The sequence below is a fragment of the Trichoplax adhaerens genome, genomic scaffold (assembly GCF_000150275.1).
Source record: "Trichoplax adhaerens TRIADscaffold_26 genomic scaffold, whole genome shotgun sequence".
In the NCBI taxonomy this organism is placed as follows: Eukaryota; Metazoa; Placozoa; class Uniplacotomia; order Trichoplacea; family Trichoplacidae; genus Trichoplax; species Trichoplax adhaerens.
The window spans coordinates 294288-305399 of NW_002060967.1; the positions used below are offsets into that span (position 1 = coordinate 294288).

General features: G+C 34.4%; 4 protein-coding genes across 4 annotated transcripts; 1 reads left to right on the top strand and 3 right to left on the bottom strand.

Annotated features, from left to right (window-relative positions):
* Positions 1-242: 242 nt before the first annotated feature.
* On the bottom strand, positions 243-1061 carry TRIADDRAFT_61650 (uncharacterized protein; the record flags this gene model as incomplete). The annotated part of the gene is made up of 1 exon (XM_002117611.1): positions 243-1061. The coding sequence occupies one exon, from the start codon at positions 1059-1061 to the stop codon at positions 243-245; it is 819 nt and encodes a 272-aa protein (XP_002117647.1).
* Positions 1062-3506: 2445 nt separating this feature from the next.
* On the top strand, positions 3507-4760 carry TRIADDRAFT_61651 (uncharacterized protein; the record flags this gene model as incomplete). Its single annotated transcript, XM_002117582.1, has 1 exon — positions 3507-4760. The coding sequence occupies one exon, from the start codon at positions 3507-3509 to the stop codon at positions 4758-4760; it is 1254 nt and encodes a 417-aa protein (XP_002117618.1).
* Positions 4761-6327: 1567 nt separating this feature from the next.
* TRIADDRAFT_32769 (uncharacterized protein) lies at positions 6328-7056 on the bottom strand (the record flags this gene model as incomplete). The annotated part of the gene is made up of 1 exon (XM_002117612.1): positions 6328-7056. One exon carries the CDS (start codon positions 7054-7056, stop codon positions 6328-6330), a length of 729 nt encoding a protein of 242 aa, XP_002117648.1.
* A 2187-nt stretch (positions 7057-9243) lies between these two features.
* TRIADDRAFT_36727 (40S ribosomal protein S13) lies at positions 9244-10898 on the bottom strand. The gene is made up of 6 exons (XM_002117613.1): positions 10840-10898; positions 10104-10152; positions 9850-10012; positions 9647-9732; positions 9440-9540; positions 9244-9356 (listed from the first exon to the last, which is right to left on the bottom strand). Exons 1-6 carry the CDS (start codon positions 10860-10862, stop codon positions 9323-9325), a joined length of 456 nt encoding a protein of 151 aa, XP_002117649.1. The 5' UTR covers positions 10863-10898; the 3' UTR covers positions 9244-9322.
* Between the last annotated feature and the right edge of the window lie 214 nt (positions 10899-11112).

An 11112-nucleotide genomic window follows, 5' to 3' on the forward strand; every position in this document is an offset into this window, starting at 1 on the left:
CGAGTTACAACTAGTAATACATGCTTATAATAATCATTTACAGTTAGCGATATTGTGACCATCACGATAGATTTTTTAAGGTAGTGTTCATATATATGTACGTATCCCGCAACATCTATCTAGAGTACAGAAGTTACGTACTATCTGAAGTAATAGAAGTAGTTTAGGATAAATGTAAAGAAGGGGTAGAAAAATAAATATGTGATTTCATAGTTTCGACAATATCGATTAACATAAAAGGTTTATTCTTCTATTTGTTGATTATCATTTAAGGTTATGATTATGTTTGATTCGCGACTGGTACCCGCTGACCTTTGATTGGATTTTTTCTTTTTTAAACTAGAATTCATTAAGGGCTTCGATGATACTCTTGCAGATAAAGGTAAATTTGAAATTTGTAATCCAAGCACAGAGTTTGCTGCTTTATCTGCTTGTCTTATTTCGTCTTTACGTTGATTATTATTTAGATGATAGCTTACTCTTTTCTTGCCTTGTGTCGATTTATAGGGAATAGAATAAGATATAACACGACCTTGGCTATTAATTGGAGGCATTCTACCATCAGTTTGAAATTTTAACAATTTATAATCGATACGTTGATAGCGATCGTTATTATTTGATGCAATCGTGTTTTTTTGTTTCTTTGCGATTTGTCTTTCGTAATGGCTGATGTTATTTTCACCAACCCATGCCACATACGGCAGTTTAATAGGATAAAGTTGAGCTATCAGGTCTGTTATATCACGATGTTTACCTTTTGGACTAGTTGTATTATAGCTATCTTCATTATCAAGTAAATCATCGTTATCTAATGTCTCCTGATCAACGTAAAATTCTTTCCAAATATTACCGTGATAACCATTCCCATTGAGATCTGCGTCCTTGCTATATCGAATCTTTTCTTGACTGGCTTTCATCCATTTTGCATATATAGGAGAAATTTTACCACTCGCTCTCGTTGAGAATTCACTACGTAACCAACTTGATGAATTTAATTGGCTATCTAAAATCTTTTTCTTAGGTAAATACGTTTTATCCGTTCTTGGTTGAAATGCAGCCATTTTTGCCATGATGATTTGATTCTATTTTTAAACGTCGATTTATTCATTAAAGTTAGTTTAGGCCATATTTACTTTAATTAAAAACTAATAGGTTAAGCGATAACGACGAATTTATAGTTAAAAACTCGATACGATAATTCAATTGAATAAATTACTAGAAGACGTAGAATAATATTTTCGTAGGAGTAAAAAGAAACAAAATTTAACTGGTATCAGTCATCACTTTTTCTGCTGAACTTAATCTGTTTGATTTATGAGTTTATCGATTTGATTTCTATATTATTAATCATAAAAAATAACTGGGGTATTCCAATTCAAAGGTAAAAGTAAAAGTTTTCTAGAGAATTTTTCGTATTCTTTCGCTGCCATAGGATAGTGAGGTAGGACTGCGACGAAATTACAATACTATTATTTTACTCTTAATAATTAAGTAATATGTACTTAAAAATTAATTTAATCATTATACTTTACAAGGCAACCTTTGACTAATGGTGCTTTTAATCCTATAACGTAGAATTCGTCACTTACATCGATGCTTGAATGGAAGATGAAATATTAATCCATGGTGGCCATAAAAGATTCTTTACTGGTATTCAAGATTGAGAAATGTCTTTTCCATATCCAATACAGTTAATGCCTCTGGTAGCTTCTTCATAGGTTGTTTACTAAAACTAAATTCACGCGATTATCCGATTTACTCTTTAGTCAGTTGCTATAGAAACCGACTGCCTGCGGTTAAGATGGATTTGATTTACCGTCTACTGTAGACAATAGACATGCTTAAACTGCCCTCCAATCTATCTTAATTCTACTGTAGTTCTCATCACTTGCTCTACCCGCTAATATTACCATGTGATAGTTCTTTTAGTGTATTGTAAGAGTGCTCGTATGTACCGCAAGTTCCTAACTCAAGAAATTATACGGTCGCTGATCACCGCTCTTAGTGTGGTTTACTGTATTCAAGATTCATTTAATATTGAATTCTAGAGTACATTTGATGAAGGCCTACAACCTGCCTTAATTCTACAGTATAGTACCCATCGTATTTTATTATGCCCATATTTGCCAGCATGACAGTATTATGCTGCATTATGTCTGCAGTAGGCTCTTACTCCTACACTATTATAATTTGCTGATGGCGCCTCTTGATAGTAGGGGCTATCATACGGATACTCGATACTCTTTAATCATTTTCACTTCTTGAGAGTATCTCAGTAGTAGATTGTAAAATGTAAATGCCCTAATATACGTCTTGAGGCCTTGATTTAGTTCCATCACCAACATGATGAAGTATTTACCACTAATCAATTCTGTCCATTATCAGAAATAATGGCATTAGTTACTACTCAGTTAAAACCCATGTGTAATTTACGAATAGATTCTGTTGTATAAGTAGATCAAATGCCTCTATATCTACACTATTATAATTAGCTAGTAATGCCTGCTGATAGTAAGATACCATACAGATACTCAATACTCCCTGATCATTTATATTGAAAAATGGATTTCTTGAAATTATTTCCGTAGCAGATTTACAGAATGATGATCTATCAAATAAGTATTAAGATCTCCATTTAATTTCATCACTAATATGGTGAAGTATTACCATTAAATCAAGTCTTGTCCATTATCAGGCATAGTGGTATTATTCGCTATTCCGTTAATATGTAATCTACGCGTAGAGTGATATAAGTAGATCAAACAATATCAGAAATTATAGCAGATTTTAGCCAATTCTTGTCTATCATCAGAAGCTATGGCGCTATTCACAATTCAGTTAATATGTAATTTACGCATAGAGTGGTTTAAGTAGGTCAAATAATGTCAGAAATTACAGCTAATTACTATTATTGATATGATTTACTCTCCTCAAGGTCTATTTATTGTCTTTCGATAGCAAAGCCTATACCAAGTAGCATACAGCTAGTAATCAGCACTTAGAGCTAGCTATAGCCATGATATTGCAGCGGCGTCATTACCATGGCAACTAGAACACAATACCATCTACTTAACGTTGATAGACACATGATATTGTTATGATTATTTACAATATTTTCCTAATTATTAGTTATTAAATTTGGAGGAGCTATAAAACCAAGTTCAAGCGAGTTGTGTAGAAATTTTAAAACCATTTATTGCTGAGGAGTAAGTTTATAAGCAGTTTATGGTGCCGCAATTGGTGTTTAACTTTATACTTCATCTTGGGTTAATAAGCAAAGGACGTTCCAACGTTATGGAGCGAAATCTATGCTGCTATAGTTTACATGAAGATATAGAATATGGTGTTAAATTATAACTGGAAACTTTCTACTATCACTATCGTCTAGGCTAATGCGCTGGTGAATATTGATCAAGTATAATTTTCTGAACCACTTCTATGGTAAGTTGCAAGTCATTATAGTAAACTACTGCCAACACAAGGAATAATTGAATCGTTTATTGGCCATGGGGACTGAAACTTTCCTTAGCATGATACTCGATACGCCAACTGATGATCTTGTAGCATCTGAAAGTGTGGATCATGCAAAAAACGATTCTTACAAAGGTAGTGACGTTCACGAAAAATATATCGATGAGGCTTCTTTCGTCAGCAATAACTTAACAAGTGCAAATATAGAATTAAGTAAAGACGAAATTAAAACAGTTCTCATCCAATCCTATTTATCACCAAGGACTGGCTATGGAAAATATAACTTAGTTGGAACGCTGACTCAGGAAATTAATAATTTACTATCTAAGAAAAAAGTTAAACGCAAAAATCATAGGAAAAAGAAGAGAATTCTTCCGATGGATAATCAAGAACAGAATCAAAATAGAGCAGCTCATAAAGAGAAAAAATCATTAAACAAACAATCCGTTGACAAATCAATTAAGAAAGAAGATGATGATGCTTCAGTTGTAAAAAAAGAGTGGATACCTAGCGATCATAGGCTTGATAATACTAAGAATGAATACATTCTTGCTTGGATTAGACAGAAAGATGAAATTGCCCTTAAGAAAAGGCAGGAAATAAAAAAGGAACGTAAACAGAAGAAATTAAGCAAGGAGGAAAGGCTGATACAATCTGAAGTTAGAGAACGACAAGCAAAAACTTCATTTAAACGTTGGCTGCGTATAAAAAAGCGAGAAGAAAAATCAGCTAATCCTGTCAATAACTCATCATCTGTACTCTCCGAGAAACAAGTTGTAGCTACTCCACAAGAAAGTAATCAAGATGTTGACGTCAATCATGACAATGATCAAGTTAATGAAAAATATGGCCAACAGGATGAACAAGCCCATGTTGAAAAGGCATCAGTATCATCGTCGAAACACCAAGAGACCCCATTAAAAAAGGAAACGAGTAAAGTTAATCAACGAAGGCGTAAGAAGAAAGCGAAAGCTAAAGTAAAGGATGAAGCTAAACAATCAAGTTCTAGCAATTCGCAAAATCATCTTGCGATTCGTAATGACGATATATCAAAAAAACGTATTTCATATGATGAATGGTTGAAACAGAAAAGCATGGAAGACAATATGAAAAAGAAGATGGATAAAAATAAGGATAGCTCTTATGATGAAGAAACAAGTCAATTAATAAGTAAAGTAGCCAAGAAAAGAATGTTAAATATATTAGCAAGTAAAAAGAAAGTAGACTGTGGTCAACATTTGGATAAAGTGAAAAAAACGTTGGACAATCCGTATAGCCACAAGTATTGATTTCAGAGTAGTTATATGAGCTGTATAAATTGCGTAAAATCGTATCATTCTCCTATGCTATAGGCGTATACCATAGAATGTTTGCCATTTAGTAATTAAATTTTATAGTTGATTAATTTCTCGTTCGATAATACTGTAGATCGTGTACGAAATTTTTCAAGTCATTGTCATAAATATTTGGTTCGAACATATTAGTAAATGTATAATTTGGCTATAATTAGATATTGCCATCACATAGGATATTCAATGCATCGTTCTCTCAAATACTAACATATACTATATGACTATTAATAGCAATATTTATTTCTTACTTATTGTAACTGTAGTTGCTCTAATTAAACTGTCACGTGCGACATTCGCAATATCCATGTAATATGGTCATGGCAAGCAGTAAGTTATTAGATTGTGCTTATTTTTGTAAATTAAATCAAACAATAATGAATACATGGACGTTAATTGCCTTTAATTAATCTTTTACTGAAAAGCTGTTGTTGTCGCTTTTAATATATTGACATTCGGCATCATAAAAATCTCAACCTGCAATATTAGCGTAATTAGAATAGGTTGATAATTATAAATATATACCGAAGACAAATTCCTATTTATAAATTATAACAAGAATTGATTTATTACTGATGAGATATCTATCTTTTTATTATCAATAATTGCTGCACTGCTTCATGAAGTTACCATGATTCTGCTTTGACTTACTAGTCGTATTTCTGTCATTTAAATTATACAATTCTAATATATATAAGCTTTACAACAGTGTGACTACGGTCACTATTTCATGAATTCTTATTATTCTAATCACAATTATTTTGTAAAGGAGCAGCTGTCTAAGCTGATATTTAATATTATATTTTAAGTATTGACTTCAAAGATCTCCAAACTTGTACTATTTAGGTATATAAAATGAAATAATAGCAATTCATATCAATGTCCTAATTTGACATACAGTATAACCACATATTTTAATCTCCATTCTATTTTCTACATGATATTAATTACAGTCAATAGACAGGGTACATTCCTACAGCATTAAAGCTAATTCTTTTATGGAGAAATTACAGTACTATTGGAGATTAATCGATACAATATAAAATCTTGCTGTTGTAAATTATTTTTTCTTTATTTTTGTATTCTAATGTTTAATTACTGCCACTAACTTTATACTAATATTGCATTCGATGACGATCAAATTGTAACCAATTTTAGCTGTACTTCATTGGCATAATGCATTATCATATCGAATTGGTTCAGATGAAATGACTATCACTACTACATTTATTAATTGTACATATTATTCAAGATTGAAAATTGAACGTTTTATAAGTAAATAAAAACTAATTCTCATACACTATCCATTATCAAATGATAACAGTGATGAAATTATTCGTTTTATATGTTGACGCCATAAATTATCGTCATTATAGTAATCTGTCAAGAAAGAGCTATATAATCAGTTGCATCCATCCATAAGGTTGTTTCATTAACGTTATAGAACATCATTAAAGATATCGGCTAGGCATTTCAATATTGGTCAACTCTATATTAGTAAACGTACTTAAACATAATTTAAAATATCAGCTAGACTTTTTAATGTTCTTACATTAGTTGGGAGAGTATTATTAGCGTTAGGAGTTAAGTTAGGATCACTTTGTCGTTGCACTAAGTAGGAAATCATACCAGCCTTTTCCGCTGGATAGTAGTCTACTTCGAGACTGTCACCAATGTAAGCACATTGATGAGCTGGTATATCTGGTAAATCTCGAAGTGCATAGTGAAATATGCCTAGGTCCGGCTTTGCATGACCCGCTGCTACACATGTAATAACTTTATCAAAGTAATGGTTAAGCTTTAACTTTGGGAGTAGATCATGTAGACGCTGATCAAAGTTCGAAATAATGCCTAGTGGTAATTGTTTTTCTTTCAATTTTATTAAGGTTGGTTCAACATCGGGATAGACAGACCATGAAGGAGAAGACCGATATTGGGTCCATAAACGTTCAAAAGCGGTGTCGATCTTGGATTGGCATTTTAAACCGGAATCTGACAGAGTATGAGTGACAAGTTGATGCCACCATTCTTTGGCTGTAATACCAGACGATTGGCCAAAATTAGGCTTGGTTTTATTGAACTGTTTCCAGTAAATTTCGAAATGACGATTGATTGTACTCGGAGGCATTTGTATTTGGAATAGCTTGAAGATTGCTTCCGCGTATTGTTCACCTGCTGATGAGCGTACGCCAAATAAAGTGTTTGTAGCATCAAAAAATATCCACCTTAAAGGCATGATGGTCAATGTTTTAGAGATCCTAAGCAAAAGAATTATAATGGAATAAAGTGTTGGTTAATTTAAGTCAACTACAATGCTATTGAATGCGTATTTTATGTATAGGAGAACGCCTATCTGTCGTTCTGAAATGCTGGAGCAATTTGATTTGAAAAGTCAAAGCTGATGGTCTTGAACACAAGTAATTTAATGCATGTTGTTGCAAAATTGCGTCGCAGTGTCCGCATACACCTAGTTGTATCCTACACAGCGATGAGTGATTTACTACAAACCCATAAGGCGTGTTAATCACTTCAAGCCGTTGCTTACTGCAATATTTAGAGATGCTTATGATGGCAATAATTAATTGGAGCATACTTAGGAAAAGTGTGCTCGTAGATCTGTAGCATGTAGCAGCTATCAGTAGTTTGCAGCTAGGATGCACTTAAAAATGTTTGAACATTATGATGGTAACTTGTACAGGTAATGAAATTACATAACTGCCATAAGAATATACTGTACTGCAATCGAAGTACCATGAATATAGATGTAGGTAATGCAAAGTACAGTAATTTAGGTGTCTTGGGATAAAGCGACCTATAATTTTGATTGAAATAAAGATTCACTCAAAGAAACGGAATATGCTGCAAATGGATCAAGCAATGTCGTCAGTAAACTATGAATAGAATTGACGAGTAGGTCGATGCAATCCGGGCCCTTCTACTGGTTAATTTAATAAGGACTACTACAGTGTAGCATCTCAACTCCACAAACCTGCTTGTTGCTGCCTATTGGTAACGATTCTTGCTCAATTTTGTACGTAGCAAAGGTTGCTTTTTATTACATGTAAAAACCAGCGTTAATGTGTTGATATTGGTTATACCAATAACTCTTCAATCTTTCCAAGTCTTTTACTCATCGTTTTCAGGCCTAACTATTTCGCAATTTCTATTTCACTCCCTAGATTATCCAGTGATTGTAACGGAATTGAAGAGTTCTGTTCAGTAGATTGCAACCAGCAACAGCTTGATCCGTAAACTGTATGAGGTAGTTTGCCGAGTTCACTCTCTTTAAACGCTATTCTACAGTAAGATTCTGGTTGATCGATAGATCGTGCGGACGGGCATTTACCACAGTACAGGATTGCAGCAATAAAGATTTATCCAATGATTTTGACAAAGTTTCGTTCTCTATCATGCAAATAACAGCTCAATCCCTCAACGAAACAGATAGATTGCAGTCTTTACTCTATTACATCGATGCCTACTGTAGTCTCGTTCTGCAAATATGAATTTTTACTGAGTGCAAGCACGCGCACAAGGCGAATCTACTGATTAACTACATCCAGATCGATAGGAACTACACTACAAGTAAAAACCCTAACTATAGTTATTTCTGCTATCGGATATTGTCGTCGCCTACGCTGCTCTATTTCTTCATTATAAGACAGTAACTGGTGATATCGATTTTAAAATGTTGTTCAACGAGTAGAGGCAAGACTGCTAATCTTTGATTAAAAATGCCCCCAGCATTGCATTATATTCTGCGATCGGATATTGTAGTCGCCTAAGCGGCTCTATTTCTTCATTATAAGACAGTAACTGGTGATATCGATTTTAAAATGTTGTTCAACGAGTAGAGGCAAGACTGTTCATCTTTGATTAAAAAATGTCCCCCAGCATCGCATTACAGTACAGTAACGACATTGCTTGATAGGCTCCATCTTTAATTAATGTCGGGAAATGGACGTGGAAATACAGAGTTGATATTGACAGAAGGAATATTCAACTACTTCACGTTACTGTTCGGTGTGAGTGAACTAGCGTTTGCTATTTTCATATTGGTATACGCTGAACTATGCTACCATGTTGGCTACATATTGCACGTAGACGTTAGGAACACGGTTATCGCTGGAAATAGCATGGCGGTTATCAGTAATGCCGAAACCTCTATACAGTCTAGATTGTGGAAAATAAATATCCACTGTACACTCTACATGGATTTTCAATTTCTATTTTACTGTATGTTATAGATCAGTCTTACATTGCGAAATTACAAAGTTAAGCAATGTACGATGTATAGCATGCTTGGATAAATTTGACAGCAGAATTATATGCAGATTGGGTTGGAGAGTTATGATTCTTTGGTAGCGAAGGATTTCTCCACGCAGCTTACATAGAAGAACTACAAAGTCAATTGCATTAATTTGTCTTCAAACACTTCTTTAATTGGCAATGTTAATTACATTCATCTATATCTAGTTTATTCACAAGTAAGATGAAAAGGTTTACGCAACCAGGGCGGAAGCTGTTGCCGATTCGCTGTAAAAGAAAAAGCAAATCTGATTTAGATCTGATGATTATGCTAGAGACGAGTTTTACATGCAACTCTTGATAGTACTTACTACTTCCAATTTGGTGGTAAAACTGAGGTAGATTTATAGTATCGAGCCAAACGATGAATTCTGCTTTCGATTAGAATCAGTCTGAATTTGGAATCCCTGTCCTAATGATTCGTCATATTTTAGAAAATTTTAGCAGTGCTTCCATCTGTGTTGATCATTTATTGTAAGAAATGATCAGGGCTACTGTAGGTTATGAAAAATGCTTACTTTACGGTTATGCTCCAAGTGCTTGCGGACAGCCACAGCTTTCTTGATCAAATGATACAAATCTTCAGGGATTTCAGGTGCAAGACCTTGCCAGGATGAACGGTATACAATCATTACATTATTGCTACTATAGGACGTGCTTATCCTCTCGAATTGCAAGGATCGTATTCTCTACTTGATAAGAATTAAGAATGTGCTGGTACCTTTTTTCTTGAGGATTCTTAAGATTTTATTGCCAGTGACACGGCGGACTTGAGCAATTCCAGAAGAATCCCTCAATTGTACACCAATTTCGGAAGGTTTCAAGCCCTTTTTAGCTAATTTGTAAATCATATCCTTGACTTCGTCAGATGAAAGTTTTAGCCACTATAAAGGGAATACGTTATTAGTGAGATGTTGGTCGTTGAATAGGTAGTACAAAGAGTGAAGGCTCCTTTTTGCCATTATTGGTACTTACAGTTGGAACACTTCGGCGGTAAGGCAAGGCCGAGGAAGATATACCTTTGCTAAAGTGATCAAGGCAAGTGATGGTATCGATTAGAAGGCAATCAAGGTGGATCAATCAAAGCTATTGATGGTCAGTGAACGGTGGCGTTCGACTGTGATAATGATGATCATTTGCTACATGATTACTGTTGCTACGAGAGAGAATTTTGGAGAAGAAAGAATGATAACCAACTACTCTATCCTTATAGTCATGTTGTATAGCGGATTAGAGGATTCCCGTTTTAAAAGATTGATCTAATTGTAAAAGGGACCAGACGTGATGAGGAAACAACTACAGTATAGTATGGTAGCAAGAGAGTCCGACGGTGAAATATTCATGATTATTGTATCATTCAAAGATAGAAGAAAACGCAATTTCTGGTGAAAATAATGTCCAACTGACTTGTCAAATAGTTCCTATGACACTAAACGATTGATTTCACTGTATGACTCCTTGCAATTAAGTGGTTGAAGATGGTTATTTTCCATCGTGTCGTCGTATCATGCATAGTACAGTAGGAGTGTGCAGCATCTCTTGTATCAGGTTGGTAAAAGACTTCAAGACTAGCACCAATATCATTTTTTTGAATCCAATAAGTTGTTCAACTGCGCTAAAATGATCACAACGGCTTTCCATATCATGAATAGTGTAGTTTTATGGAAAAGAATCCAGTTTACAACATGAAATAGGCTGGTAAAAGACTTACCCAGGTGTGTGCATGCGACCCATGATGGCGTACTTGATGAGTTGATGAAGGCAAAAGAGGATTTTTTCTACTTTACCACGCGACTTGTCTTCTTGGCTTGAAGTTGGATGTGCGCATGTGTAGCGAAACGGTACTGTACGTGGATTTTGTATAGAGACATAGTGTCCAGTTACAGACAGACGGTAGAGTTGAAATGACCAGTAAAATAGTTGGCCTGTGAGCGATGTCTCTCTTTTGAGTACAGTGTCGAGTGCGGTATTTATACTGTATTCG